The sequence below is a fragment of the Rissa tridactyla genome, chromosome 1, assembly GCF_028500815.1.
Source record: "Rissa tridactyla isolate bRisTri1 chromosome 1, bRisTri1.patW.cur.20221130, whole genome shotgun sequence".
NCBI lineage: Eukaryota > Metazoa > Chordata > Aves > Charadriiformes > Laridae > Rissa > Rissa tridactyla.
In genome coordinates this window covers 92,625,208-92,641,152 of record NC_071466.1, presented here as the reverse complement: position 1 = coordinate 92,641,152, position 15,945 = coordinate 92,625,208, and the positions used below count along the sequence as shown (strand labels likewise).

At 40.5% G+C, this 15,945-nt stretch overlaps 1 protein-coding gene across 6 annotated transcripts in view; it reads left to right on the top strand.

The window, feature by feature from the left end:
- TAB3 (TGF-beta activated kinase 1 (MAP3K7) binding protein 3) overlaps positions 1-15,945 on the top strand; it is a 52,632-nt gene that overhangs the window by 18,192 nt on the left and 18,495 nt on the right. For all 6 annotated transcript variants that reach the window (XR_008466396.1, XM_054201237.1, XM_054201229.1 and 3 more), the window contains exon 2: positions 11,184-11,372. Coding sequence is in view for 5 of the 6 variants with exons in the window: in XM_054201237.1 (XP_054057212.1) it covers positions 11,271-11,372 (102 nt within the window). In the remaining variant the exon portion in view is untranslated. The remainder of the gene's footprint in view (positions 1-11,183; positions 11,373-15,945) is intronic.

The following is a 15,945-nucleotide window of genomic DNA, read 5'->3' as shown; positions in this document are numbered from 1 at the left end:
CTTAAAAAATAAAATGCTGAAGTTTATGATCCATGGATTTGCAGTAGACCTTTCCCATGCTTTATAGTATATACTTAGTTTCATGTTTTCTTGTATCCTTTCTGGCTCGTTTTCCCCCCCAAAAAATTGCATCGTTATAAAACTGCTTTTAGCAGAGCCAATGCTTAGAGTTTATGAATTGGAAAATATGACAGTGTGCTTATTCACTGCAGGGTTGTTTTTTTCCAGCCAAAGACTATATTTCACAAACATTCAGTCAATAAGCGTAGATCATATGTCCTGGTAAGAAAGGCAGTTCATTGTCCTCATAGCTTTTGGTACTAATGTGATACTTGTGATAATCTCAGGATTATCTGTGAGGCATACAAACCCACTTGTGTTTACAGCTTTTAGTTTCACCTAGTATTCTGCAGAACTCTTCTGGAAATTAGTACTTGTTGCATAGTAGCATCATTCCCGTGTCTCACTGCCTTGAAAACTTACTTCTCTTGTAACTTTCTTATGTAGCAAGAACTGCTTCCGGTTGCTCCTTGGAGTGAAAGAACCGTAAGTTCCTAATGAAGTATTTGCTTGTATCTGATGTGGCTCTTGAATATATAACAGAGGCTTATAAGAAAGATGGAGGGAAACCTTTTACCAAGGCTTGTAGTGACAGGATAAGGGACAGTGGTTTTTAACTGAAAGATGTTAGGTTTAAATTGGACATAAGGAAGAAATTTCTTATGGTGAGGGTGATGATACACTGGAACAGGCTGCTCAGAGAAGTAGATGCCCCGTACCTGGAAACATTCAAGGTCAGCTTGGATGGGGCTTTGAGCAAGCTGATCTAGTGGAGGATGTCGCTGCTATCAGCAGGAGGGTTGGACTAGATGTTTTTTAAAGGTCCTTTCCAACCCAAACCATTCTATGATTCTGTAGTCTACTTGGTAGAGGAATTACTTGCTAAAATGAGTATCATTGTTCCAGTTAAGTAGTCTTCTCATTATTGTTCAGTTTTTAATATCTCCTGCTGTAATGTACCATGTAGCTATTAGAAGTAAATTATACTTTGTGGAGATTTGGCTTGTATATAGGCTAGAGATGATTTTTTACTCTTTTTCTTTTACTTCCAAAGCAGTGGAATAAACCATCCAAGTTTCTCTTAGCTCATAATTTCATATTGCTTTTGTGTGGTGAAGACAGACCCCATTGCATCACAATATTCCTCATTTATAGAATCCGTGGAAATGGTTTCAGACATGGATAAAATCCTTAAGTTTAAGCTAGTAAAAGAAAAAAAACCAAATCACCCCAGAGAAGGAATGTCGTCTTTGCTTTACACTCCCATTTTGTTAATGTGAGATAACAATCTTCTCATCATGCTGCTTTAATGAATTGCATTCCATTTCAGTAGTCCAAGCTGTTCTAGGCCATCAAATGGCGTATCTGTGTAAGTATTGTATGGCTAAATGGACAGGGGTATCAAACCAAGAATTGTCAGGTGAGCTTGAATAATTTTACCATAATACAAGACACCAATTACTCAGCAGTGATAGCTTGTCAGCTTTATTTTTAGTTTTTATTTTGCTGTATACCTCTATTGTGCATCATATTGCCTTCCTACCATCCAGGAGCTTTATGAATCACTTTATCTTCTTTTATACAAGTGAACAAATCTTCATCGTAAGACAGCTTGCGAAACCATGAAGTTGTGTTTTTAGTGATGTGGCCAGGCATTGAGAGCAGCGACAGCAGCATGCTGAGCTCGACTCTAAATATTGACTGCTTTTCTTTTGTTTTGTTGAACTTAATATGTCTGTATGAACTGATAAAACTTCTTTAAATTCTGTTGTATGTGTCTTTTCTCCTTTGTGAAACAATACGGTCCCGAAGCAGTGGGATATGTTAACCCTGTAAATTCAAAAGCTTCTGTAACAAAAGGTTGTTGTGATTTGTGAGGTGGAAGAATTGTTCTTAGCTATTTGTAATCCTAAAAATTATTTTAGCTGGACTGTTGCAGGGAAAAGTAATCTTTGGGTTTTGTCATGCATCATGTTTAAAAAGAGCGAGTGTGTGACTGAAGATGGTTGTGAGGAAAAATTGTTCTCTTGGCACTGTTAAAACAGTTTAGTTTCTCGTATTTCTGAGCTTTTAGGATCTTCTAGCTAACAAATCTTTATAAAGGTGTCACATTGCCGTAAAAATATTTGCCTGCCTTTGCTGCAAGAGCAATCCAAAGTCTTAGCTGGATTGATGGATGTGAGTGTTCTGACGTTTGTGGGATGAGTTGGTTAATTGTTTTTGTTTATTTGAATGGTTAAATAAATGGAAACTTAGTGTGCAGAATGGTTCTCTCTATTATTCCCAGTATCAGTATAGTGTGACGACTTTAAACTGTTTACAGTTACGTTAATGTTCTACTGCAGGCACTTTTGAATTTAAGCCAACAGTGGTTCCAGAGGCTGATCAAGGATTAGAGGTGAGATTACGTGATTGCATCTGCAGCCAGGTCACATGCCAGGCATGTTTACAAGGCTATAATTGGGTGCAGATGCCTATTAAGTAGCAGGTATATGTGGGCGGGGATGCTAAAAAACACCTTTTTGCTTAATTAATCCTTTGTTCCAAGCAACTCAGTTTGAATCATCATCTTCAGTCATCATCTTCAAATGTCATGCTTTTATACAAGCTTGTTTACAAAAATGTTGCTATTTAACAGGTTTTCTGCTCTATGTTTGCAGTCATTGTAGGAAGCACCACAGTAATTACACACCTTAACATCTAGTTGAGTATTGAAATACAGAAGTGGAATTGGGATATGATCATGTAGTAATGTAGACTTTGGCCAAAATCATATTTAATTGTTTAAAATATAGTGTTAGGTAAAATCCAAAAGGTATTAATTCCTTGTCTAATAAAGTGCTTTCTAAATCTGTTGGCTGAGCTAATTCCCTTCTTGTCTTCTCATGTTTTACTACTGGCATGCGGTGTATGGAGGGTATTCTAGCCTTTGGAAGCATGTAACCAATGCATCAACGGAGATGTAGATGGTATAATCATATCAGTGATAAGGAGCAGGCTGCCTATAGTCATTTGGTCCGTCATAGTTTTCTGAAAGAATTTTTGTAGAGAGCAGTATTGCATGGACTGTGGGGAAGTGACGTGGAGTTTGAAGTACAGTTTTGGTTTTGACCTCTTGCTGGTGGTATACCTTCTGAGCACAGCTCAGAGTCAGCTTTCTTGTAGTGCGACAACCATGTTCTCTAACTCCAATATTGACAGCACTTTGCAAAATCTCCATCCTGTTTCAGTACTGTTCATACAAGAAGAGTTTCCATTCTTTTGTTCTAAGTCTGCTTCAGGTGAAGGTGCATTTTTGTTATGGCTTTAACTGATCAGTTGGCTTACCTGTGCTGAAGAGAGGGAGGTGGTGTTCCTGGTCCTGTCTCCTTTTCTCCTTTTTACCCTTTTTTCTTCTTTTCCACAGTGGTGTGATATTCATTGGGATATACGTTGTGCAGGGTAAGCTTATTAAACTAGCAAAAAGTGTTGTGTAGGGGTTTTTTTTCACTTTGTTTTGTAGGCTGACTTAGTTCAGCTGAGTTGACTGGAGTGGGAAGAAAGGTAGAGAAAGCTGTTCAGTTGTGTATGACTTGTAACTCGCTGCAACTGATCTCACTGCTTTTTCATGCTGTCTCATATGCAGTAAATCTTGGCGTCCTTGGAGGACTGCAGCCAAATCTGTAGATGTCTCTGGAGGCAGTAGAAGTTTGTCCGTATCTACTCTAGAAGCTAAACTGACACCTGCCCCCTAAGCAGTCCTTGTTCATAGGGTAACCATTCAAGAAACTGTAACGAATTTGTAATTCACTGGATAGTTTTCGTTTTATGTAGGTGTGTATGTCAATAAAAACTTTGAAATCCTTTTCCAGTAAGGCACTTTCTAGCGACTTAACTTGCCCAAGTTTTTGTTCTGTGTGTTTTTTTTTTTTTTTTTTTTTTTTGTTGGGTTCCCCCCATCCCAAGTAATAATAATGCTTTGGACTAGTTGCTGAATTTGAGTGCTGAAGCTGGAGTAGGCAATATTTTACTTTTTTGAGAGGTGGAGTGTTTTACTATCTTTCTTGGGCCATAGGGTTTAATAAAGTAGTAAGGTAATCTTTTAAATGCAGCTTAAGTCTTTGTTTGTGTTGTAGTAGTACAATGAAATAGTTTTCCAATTTGGGAAAATAATAGATTATTTGGAGAATCTGTTGTGCACTGTGCCTGGTAAAGGACAACACTGTAGTTCAGTAGCTGGATGACTTTTTGGTAGGATTATTTCCATACTATAAGACATCTTGAATTTAAGAATCAAGAAGTAAGTAGTCATGAAACATGAACATCTTAATATATGTTTTTAATAAGCAACTAATTTTTTTTAATTATATATATAAAAAGTTGTGATCTATGTAAAATTTTTTTTCACTTCCTAAGCACTCCGCATACTCGAAGTTTACTGTATAGCAATATTACTTTGTAGAGCAAGTCTAGTAATACTAGGGGTTTTGTGCTTTGAGCATGTATGGTCTGTGTTCTTCTAAAAGGTTTTACAGACTAGAGCAGACTTTTTTCCAAAAAGATGGAATAACTTATTCTTGAGACCAACTTCAGAAAAATAAATAAGTAGGAAAAATGCAATGAGAAGACTGAAAAAGTAGTTTCAAGAACTGTAGCTAACAAGACCAAACTGAGAGAAACATCTCATGGATTGAAATTAACTCAAGAAGGAATATGATTAATGAGATACATTCACAACTTCTTTCCATTCAATAAATAAATTTGGAACAAAAGATTTAAAATGTCACTCAGATTCAGAACTCATGCTGTGCAGCCAGTTAGTCTAGCATGGCTTTGAAAACAAAATGGCATGTTTTAGTAAACCAATTACAAATGAGTGTTAGTTAAGCTTTTGTTATTGTTCTTCCATTTAGAGAACATCATATATTTCTTTTGGGCGTGATTTCGTTTTTATTTACCCTGCCATTTTTGGTGAAAGTAAAATTCTGTACTAATGAAGATTAATGAAACAATTTTAGAATTTCATTATCTTTTTCTGCTTCCTCAGTTCCTATCCTCCCTCTTCACGGTTCTCCCTCTATTCACTACCAGAGAAATAAGGAAAGTTCCTGTTCAGGGAGGGTACTCAGACTGTTGCTGCTGTTCTGTTTGGCTCAGAACAGGAATAAAATTCTGACTGGCACTGATACCAGTGTTACTCAGAAGTTTTACGCCTAAATGCCACTAGTAAATATAAACAGGAATGAATTGTTGGTATTGGCAAATGATATTTAAATAGATAATTAATTAGGGATTACTGTCATGAGTTTGGATTGTATACCTGTTTGTTGGATTTGCTACTTCATACTTACTACAAATGAGTTTAAATGCCTCTAAAGTCAAAGTCACTTTTGCTTGGTGGAGATGTTATATGTGTTCATTTTTCTTTCAGCCTACTGATTTGTGTTAGCATTGACTTTGTTTCTTTCTGTTCTAAAGATTCCAGAATTAAGAAGTTGATATTGTTTTACTCTTTCATCCACCTAAATTTCATAGTATCTTCATACTCCAGTTCTTGCAACGCTTAGACAGAACAGAGCATCCAGCTTTACTAGCTTTCCCAGGATCCTTTTCTACCTCCTGGCTAAAAGCCTGTCAGTCCAGTGCAAGTGTTTGAGGGAATTGACCTATGAGTGCTTAAGTAAAAAAAATTCCTACTGCATTTATGAATCCAAAGCCCAAAATTTATTTTCAACACTTTGATCAAACAGGCATGAATAAGGAGGAAAAAAAATAGATTAATTTACACATATTAGGTTGAGTTCATATGAATGCAATTCAGTAAATCCACTTTTTATCTGTAGGTGTCAGTATGCGTTTGATTAGAAGACAGGACAATGGACTTTAAGAATAACTACATTTGCGTAGTATTCTGAGGAAAAATTGAGGTTCTTTACCTGACTGCACTTAAATACATCTGTGTTTTCTTATCCTTGTTATCCAAAGATTTAAATAATATTTTAAGACGAAAGAATTTATGTAAAATGTATAGAAGCAGGATGCCTTTTGAGGTGTTGTCTTTATAAACTGATCTGTCTGGTATTGTGTTTTGTTGGTTTTTTATTCTCATCCTTCAAGGCCCAACTGTTAGTGTAAAACTCTTAACAATTAACTTTAAATTGATGAGGCATGAGAAACTGTCTTCCAGGTAACCTGTTTTCTGGAAATTCACTCAGGAATTATTTTGGTTGCTGCATACATTGTAATTGCGTAAGTGCACACCAGTACATAACTTATAAACTTCCAGATAGTTTGTAATGACCTAATTTCTTTTTCATTTGGATCTCATTACTGATGATTAGGTGATTTAGTGCTTCAGAAATAACAGTAGTGAACTGGATTTCCTTCTGCAAATATTTGAATATGTCTGTAGGGAGTATAAAGACTATAGCAATTCTGTCGTATTCATTCTTTCAGAAGAGGCATCAGTTGATTGATGGAACTGTTTTCTTAACTTGCAAGGTACACAAATGGCTTAAGGAAAGAAGATTAAGATGTTGTTTTCTTGTACATATAATATGGGCATGTAAAAGGTGTGGAAAAACTGATTATTGTACTTGTTTAGGAGTTGAGTGATGCTTTGCATAATCCCTAAGATTCACTAGTGGGTCTTGGGGTCATCTCTGTGTGTTAACACAGCGGGACAAATTCTAGGACAATATCCTTTGTTTTTGCCATGAGAACTGCCATGTATGTTGCGATGTTAATTTATTCCTTCCTTGTGAAATACTTTTCAGCTAGAGTTTGGGTATCCTCAACTCATATTTTTAAAGTTACAGATGAAGTGACTTGCTTTCGTTGTGTCTTTGGGTTGTTTTTATGCGTTCTACTCTGTGAACTTTCAGTAATTGTAAGGCTGGTAGTGTAGCGCACCTTAGCATGTCCCTTAGCCCGTGCGTGCTGTGAAAGAAAGAAGCTTTGAAGGATTGCTTTCCTAGTCTCTTGTGGCTCAGTAGGAGCTCTTGTTGTCTAAGCATCTTAGCTGTGTAGTCTGCGCTGTAAACTTGGCTCTCTGAACAGCTTGCTTCTACACCTGCCTGGTACTGTGGAGCAACGTGGGAAGCAAGCATTATATTCCAGACAGTTTGTGCTTGCTTAGGGTGGAAAATGTGCAGTCAGTTGTAGGCAGGTCAAGCAGAATAGGCAGGACAAAATGCTGGGCTCCTAGATATGGCAGTAGTGAATTTTGTGGTATTGGCCGAAAAATATCAAATTTCCACAGTAGTGTAGCTATGGAATCCAAAGAGTTCTGAATGATCGTGTGCTCGTGCTTCTCAAGAGAATTATTTTGGGTTTCTTGTAGAATTTTCAAGGCTATCTGTGTAACTGTAGAGGCTAGAAGCCTCAACTCTTCAAAATGAGAATGGAAATTTCTGTTATCCATTAGTTGTGTTTAGAAAAGAAATCTGTGATAAAATTCATAGTTGGCCAATAACTGCCAGTTACTTCGAGTGTTACACCTCTGCTCACCACATACATTCAGCAAGTGTTAGAAAAACATAAATGAAATTATTAATTAAGATTGTTATAAAAGTATTGTAGAAAAACATTGTATGTATCGATGATGGATCTCCGGTCTGCTCACCCATGTTACATTTGAATTTGCATTTGAAGACCGAAGTGATGCAAAGGCTTTTGGTCATGCAAATGAAATTCTTAAAATTATTATTTTTTACTCAGGTTTTCAGATACTGTCACTATTATTCCACAGGAGTTTTAACTGCAATTTACTCTGGTAGGGTACTCCTCCGTTACTGTACTTCATACGCTGCCTCCTGGGAAAAGGAGAGTTGACTAGAAACACATAGAGCTAGCTTATTGCTGTCAGGTTTTCTTTGAGAATTCTTGTCGTGATCTGGCTTTCAGACTATGATGTTTGTTTGTAATTTACAAAAAATAAGTTTTATAAAAGATCCCCTACTGTGAGTGTAGGTCTGAAGTTTCAGCTGGCTCTTGTAGTCAGTGGAAACTCGTTTCCTTTTAAAATAAAAAGGGGTCTGCAGCATTACTGCAGTGGACAGAACGGCATTGTGATTATACAATATAAGTTTATTGTTGCCTAACTCACGACAGCAGTATTTCTTAAATCACAGCAGGATAATTCACCTATCTCACAGTTGCTTAAACTTGTCTCATTTATCTTGAGAAAGCGTGTGATTTGACAGATACTGGATACTAGACTATATCAGATATGACGGAGAACAACCCTTCCTGTAAGCATATGTGTTATTTAATGAATGCTAATGTCAGTTAGGAGCTGTCCACATACCAAGTAGCCAAATAGTGGAGTGGACTTGACTTCTGTTTTTATTGTGGTGGTAGTTGTTGTTGGTTTGCCCCTTTTCAGAGAAAGGAAGTACTATTTAGAAAGAGGTGAAAAAAGAAAGATGTGTTTATTAAATATTCAAAATAATAAAAAACCCCAAACAAAACAAAACCAGAAAACCCCAAACACTGAAGCGTTTTTACCATAAACCAGACATTTTATATTTTTTTGAAGATATATGTTCTATTTTCTTGCCCATGAAAACTAAGAGACTTTCTTAGGAAGATAGAGGAAACTGTTGGAGTTTATTAGTGCATAAAGGTATGTGTATGTTTGTGCTGACCTGTTGTACTGCTCTAGACAGGTATTTGAAGTTGAGCTAACAAGTGAAAAGCTGGTTGGAATACTTATACTATGTGCCACCCACAATTGCACTGATGGTGAGATAAGATGTTTTAAACTTGGGACTTTTGAGTAGCTAATATATTACTTGAACACCACCTCTGCTGGTATCTGACTTTCATTTCCATTTTTGAACACGGCACTACATTCTCTGCCGTTAAGAATTCAACTGAGTAGTAATGTTGGAAAGGCTTTTGAAGCTTAGCAATAATAGATGTGTTACAGGGGCTATGTCATGTACCGCCTTCACACAAAGTCTTTGTGAATCTTTACTTAGACTTCAGCTACCTTTTGATTACTGCTGTGATCATGAGCCACAAGTGAGAAAAGCATTTGTTGACTCAGACTGTATTTGCCTTATAGTAGTCCTTGGGTATTGAAGTTCAGATAGAATTTTGCTGTTGAATACAAGAATCCTGAAATGGAAAGAGGGTTTTTTGTCACTAATCATGTTAGTACGAATATAATAGGTCCTTTACAAAAATCTTAAATAGATGCTTATCGTAATCCTAAAAAGGACTCTTTAAATTCTGTTTAACTCTTGTTGTGTTTCACAAAAATTGCTTCCAGCTGCTTGGGGTTTTAGTGATGTAAAGAGGAAAGAGTTTAAGCCCTGTTACTGGGGGAATATTTTTGGATAATTGTGCTACTTAGTTTTCCACCCTGTTACTTCTAGAGTGTTGTAAATAATAAAGACATACATGCTTAGTGATAACTTCAGACTTTTCTACAAACCATTCAGAATTTCACTGGGAATAAATATATAACAGTTCCATGTTATACAGGCCAGATTAATTAAAGTTATACCTACATGGTACCACAGTGGTACTGTATAACATCTGAACTAGCACATTCCAGTGACAAGTCATGTAGACATACCTGTGATAAGTGTTTTAATATTAGAATTGGAGACATGATGATTGTTACGCTTGTGTTTAAGCCATCGGCTGTCTTGATAATCATAGAATCATCTAGGTTGGAAAAGATGTTTAAGGTCATCAAGTCCAACCATAAACCTAGCCAAGTCCACCACTGAACCGTGTCCCTAAGCACCAAATCTACATGTCTTTTAAATACCTCCAGGGATGGTGACTCAACCACTTCCCTGGGCAGCCTGTTCCAATGCTTGATAACCCTTTCAGTGAAAAATTTTTTCCTAATATCCAATCTAAACCTCCCCTGGTGCAACCTGAGGCCTTTTCTTTTCATCCTGTCACTTGTTACTTGGGAGAATAGACTAACACCCGCCTGTCTACAACCTCCTTTCAAGTAGTTGTAGACAGCAATAAGGTCTCCCCTCAGCCTCCTTTTCTCCAGACTAAACAATCTCAGCTGCTCTTCATAAGACTTGTTCTCCAGACTCCTCACCAGCATCATTGCCCTTCTCTGGACCCTCTCCAGCACCTCAATGTCTTTCTTGTAGTGAGGGGCCCAAAACTGAACACAGTATTTGAGGTGGGGCCTCACCAGAGCTGAGTACATCCCCTAATCCTGCTGGCCACGCTGTTTCTGATACAGGCCAGGATGCTATTGGCCTTCTTGGCCACCTGGGCACACTGCCAGCTCACATTCAGCCGGCTGTTGGCAAACACCCCCAGGCCCTCTTCCAACAGGCCGCTCTGCAGCCACTCCTCCGCAAGCCTGTAGTACTGCATGGGGTTGTGCATAACTCGGTCCTTGGCCTTGTTGAGCCTCATACAACTGGTCGTAGCCCATTGATCCAGCCTGTCCAGATCCCTCTGTAGAGCCTTCCTGTCCTCAAGCAGATTGACACTCCCACCCACTTGGTGTCGTCTCTAAACTTACTGAGGTTGCACTCAATCTCCTTGTCCAGATCATTGATAAAGATATTAAACAGAACTGGCTCCAATACCGAGCCCTGGGGAACACCACTTGTGACTGGCTGACAACTGGATGTAACTCCATTCATCACAACTCTTTGGGCCTGGAAATCCAGACAATTCTTCACCCTGCGAAGGGTATACCCGTCCAAGGCATGAGCTGCCAGTTTCTGCTGGAGAATGCTGTCAGAAACGGTGTCAAAGGCTTTACTAAAGTCTGAGTAGACAACACCCACAGCCTTTCCCTCATCCACTAAGTGGGTCATCTTGTCATAGAAGGAGATCAGGTTAGTCAAGCAGGACCTGCCCTTCGTAAATCCATACTGACTGGGCCTGATCACCTGGTTGTCCTGTAGGTGCCACGCGATGGCACTCAAGATGATCTCCTCTATAACCTTCCCCAGCACCGAGGTCAGACTGACAGGTCTGTAGTTCCCCAGGTCCTTCTTCTGGCCCTTCTTGGGGATAAGCATCACATTTGCTAACCTCCAGGCAGTTGGGATAATGCAGTAATTCTTTTACACATGCAGCTGGGGAAGGAGGAAATGTTGTTGTGATGTCTTAAAAGATAATTGATTGTGTTTTCTTTCTTACAGAAAATGCCAGAAGCCTCAGAAGACCATAATCATCGGAAGGCTTGTTGACTTCCATTTTTTGGTAATCTGGAACATCATCAATCTGGCATGGCGCAGGGCAGTCAACAACTCGACGTGCAGGTACTCCATGATCTCCGGCAACGTTTCCCTGAGATACCTGAAGGGGTGGTATCTCAGTGTATGCTTCAGGTATGACAAAGAGTTTTTAGGTGTCTGTGTATTTTATTTTCGTAGTATGCAATTTCTTTTTAGTAGTGTACATGAAGCATAGATTTTCGGTCTTCTGGTTTTATTTTGAAAGGGTGGAGGGCTCCACTACTTGCATTTATGTCCTGGCTTTTATGTACAAAGATTTTATTATACTTCACTTTTGTGAAGTGAAAAAAACCCACTTTTGTGGTTTTTTTCCGGTGACTATTCTTCCTTGTCTATGTGACCTGTGAATGTATGTTTACAGGGAATAAGGAAGGTGGCTAATGGGGTGATTATTGATGATGGCTATATTAATAACATACATATACTGCAGGAGATTTTAGCAAACAATGACTCATTCTTCCAAGATAAGGAACTGGCCTTATCTGGGAATCTAAAGGTTTTCTGTCTTCATGGCATCTTTTTGCCACAGCTGTCCAAAAGTTTGTTTTTACTCCTCTTTTTCCAAGTCAGAAGGCAGGGGGGGTGGTTTTCTTTTGTTTGTTTGGTTGTTTTTTTTCCTTTCTATTTCTTCCTTCCACCTTCATCTAAAATCACAAATTAGAAGCGATAATAAGTGACCACACATAATCATTTTTCAAAGTCATGGTCATTTAGGAATACCTTCTGTTAATGGGAAGATTCATGAGTGGAATAGAAACAAGGCCTAGTTTGGCCTTGTGTGGCCATAGCTAAGGTGGAACCTAATGTGATAAATTGCTGCATCTGAAAGTAGTGAAGCTCTATTTGCACCCTACCTGTCCCTGGCAGAAGAGTACGTTTACTTAAAACTGTAGCTGTAATTTTTGCATTGTGTGTTTTCTAAACTGTACAAATACAAATGAATTGCTTTCAGACAAATGTAAAGCTAGGGAAGCCCTGCAGTATAAAGCTTTACTTATCCTGACAGTCATCTCGTCTGTACTGTTAAGTACACGTTCCTTTTGATGAACTATGTTTAAGTCATAGACATCTTGAGGCTTGAGGAGGGATGGGGGCAATATCAGGCTTTCCTGTGACAAGCTGTGGGACAACAGGTAACAATGGTTAGAGGGACAGTGTGGCGAGGGCCTGCAAGCCTGTTGCTCTGGGACATGCTGCCTACACTGCAGCATGCATGAAGTCTTACAGAGATGAGACAGGGGCTCCTGAGGTAATAGGAGCCAACAGGGAAATGCCAGTGAAACACCCCAAAGGAATTAAGGAATGTTCCTCTAAGAAGGTGACACAGCTGACAGGCCAGCTGAAATGTCTCTACACCAGTGCATGTAGAATGGGCAACAAAGAGGAGAAGCTGGAGGCCACTGTGCTGCTAGAAAGCTATGGCCTGGTTGCCATTACTGAAAGTTGGTGGTACAAATCCCATGACTGGAGTGTAGCTATCAATGGCTACAGGCTATTCAGAAGGGACAGGTGAGGAAGGAGGAGCAGAGGTGTTGCCCTCTGCATCAAGAAGGGGATAGAGTGTGAAGAGTTGTCTCTGAAGAATAGCCATAAGCAGGTCAAAAGCCTATATGGGTAAGAATAAGACACCAAGGCAACAAAAGGAACCTTGTGGGTGGTGCCTGCCACAGGCAGCCTGATCAATGGGAGCTCATTGATGGAGCCTTCTTACTCCAGCTGAAGCAGGCTCTTGTCCTGCTGGGGACTTCAGCCACCCCGACATCTGCTGGAAAAGTAGCACAGGAATCCAGAAGATCCAGGAGACTCCTGGAGTGCATCGAAGATAACTTCTTAAGCCAGGTAATAGGCAGGCTCACCAGAGGGGATGCAGTACTGCACCTGATGGACACCAACATAAGTGAGCTAATTGGTGATGTCAAGATTAGAGGGAGCCTGGGCTGCGGTGATCATGCACTGGTGGAGTTTGCAGCCTTGAGGGTATGGGTCAGGGGAAGAGTAAAGTCAGGACCCTGAATTTCAGGAATGCAAACTTAGAGTTCTTCAAGGAGTTAGTCAATAGGATCCCCTGGGAAACTGCCCTCAGGGACAAGGGAGCAGAACAGAGCTGGCAGATCTTTAAGGATACTATCCGTAGAGTGCAAGACCTCTTGATCCCCAGGTGTAAGAAATCAGGAAAGGAGGGCAAGAGACCAGCATGGCTGAGTCAAGACCTGCTGGTCAAACTAAAGGGCAAGTAAGAGATGCACAGGCAGTGTAAGCAGGGACAGGTATCCTGGGAAGAGTATAGGGACACTTCCCCGGTTTTGAAAGGATGGGATCAGGAAGGCCAAAGCATGGCTGGAGATGAACTTGGCAAAGGATGCAAAGAACAATAAGGGCTTCTGTAGTTATGTCAACCAGAAAAGGAAGGTCAAAGAAAAGCACACACATCACACCCCTGCCCCCCCACCCTGAGTTGAGCAAGACTGGCAAACTGGTAACAATGGATGGGGAGAGAGCTGAGGTACTCAACAACTTTTTTGCCTAAGTCCTCACTGGCAACCTCTCTTCCCACATCTCTTGACTGGATGGATTGCAAGGCAGTGACTGGGGGAGAAAAGTCCCTCCAACTGTAAGAGAAGATCAGATTGGTGACCACCCGAGGAACCTGAACATACAGAAGTCTATGGGACCCGATGAGATGCACCCCGGAGTCCTGAGGGAATTGGCTGATGTACTTGCCAAGCCACTATCCGTGATATTTGAAAAGTCATGGCAGTCAGGTGAAGTCCCTGGTGACTAGAAAAAGGGAAACACTACACCCATTTTTAAAAAGGGTAGAGAGGAGGACCCTGGGAACTATCGACCTGTCAGCCTCACGTCTGTGCCTGGGAAGATCATGGAACAGATCCTCCTACAAGCTATGCTAAGGCACATGAAGGACATGGACGTGATTCGAGACAGCCAGCATGGCTTCACCAAGGGCAAGTCCTGCCTGACCAACCTCGTGGCCTTCTATGATGGAGTCACTACATCAATGGACAAAGGAAAAGCTATGGTTGACGTCTATCTGGACTTCTGTAAGGCCTTTGAAGCGGTCCCCTGCAACATCCTTCTCTCTAAATTGGAGAAGTATGGATTTGATGGATGGACTGTTCTGTGGATGAGGAATTGGTTGGATGATCACAGCCAGAGGGTAGTGGTCCATGGCTCAAGGTCCAGGTGGAGACTGGAGACAAGTGGTGTCCCTCAGAAGTCCAAACTGGGACCAGTGCTGCTTAATATCTTCACCAATGAAATAGAGAATGGGATTGAGTGCACCCTCCGTAAGTTTGCAGATGACACGAAGCTGAGTGATGCAGTTGACGTGCCTGAGGGACAGACTTGGGAAATGGGCCCCTGTGAACTTCATGAGGTTCAACAAGGCCAAGTGCAAAGTCCTGCACCGGGGTCAGGGCAACCCCCAGTATCAATGCAGGCTGGGGGATGAAGGGATTGAGAGTATCCCTGCTGAGATGGACTTGGGGGTAGTCAGCAATGTGCACTCGCAGCCCAGAAGGCCATCCGCATCTTGGGCTGCATTAAAAAAAATGTGGCCAACAGGTCAAGGGAGGTGATTCTGCCCCTCTGCTCCACTCCTGTGAGACCCCACCTGGAGTACTGTGTCCAGCTCTGGAGCCCTCAGGACAGGAAAGACATAGACCTGTTGGACTGGGTCCAGAGGAGGGCCACAAAAATGCCTAGAGGGATGGAATACCTCCTCTATGAAGACAGACTGAGAGAGTTGGGGTTGTTCAGCTTGGAGAAGAGAAAGCTCCGGGGAGACCTTATCATGGCCTTCCAGTACCTAAAGGGGGTCTACAGGAAAGATGGAGAGAAACAGTTTAGCAAGGCCTGTTGCAATAGGACAAGGGGTAATAGCTTTAAACTAAAAGGGGAAAGATTTAGACTAGATATAAGGAAGAAATTTTTTACAATAAGGGTGGTGGAACACTGGCACAGGTTGCCCAGGTGGTAGATGTGCTATCCCTGGAAACATTCAAGGCCAGGTTGGATGGGGTTCTGAGCAGCCTGATTTAGTTGAAGATGTACCTGCTCATTGCAGGGGAGTTTGGACTAGATGAGCTTTAAAGGTCCCTTTTCCAACCCAAACTATTCTATGATCTTTAAACCGATAAAATTAAAGAACCACTAACACTGCAGAAGCGTATGGTGATCCATATCTACAATACAGTGTTCTGGATAGCTAGTTAACATTACATTGCAAATATCTGTCAAGTGTAGAATTTGTTTCCAAACCCACTTTATATTTGTTTTAAGATACCTGAGCTGGTTTCCATTGACCTATTGCAATTCATGCTCTAGATGTAAACCAGTGTGAGTTTTGGACCTATTAACAATTGAGAGTACTTTGCAATGGCAAATACATTTTATACCTTGAGAAAATCAGATTTGGTCTTGTCCTGTCTATGCTCTCTCTACCTCCACCCTGACAAAGTGACCTAAGGAAACTGAGGATTCTCTTTATGAAGTCCTGTTTAGATGGCAAGTGGCTGATGGTAGATGGCAAGTGGCTGATGGTAGCAGTTAACTTTTTTGAGACTACCATCTTGGCACTGTGGTGCTGGGTATTATTACAAGGTCTGGTTTCCACATGTTACGGTTTTAAATTTTTCTGTGATACATG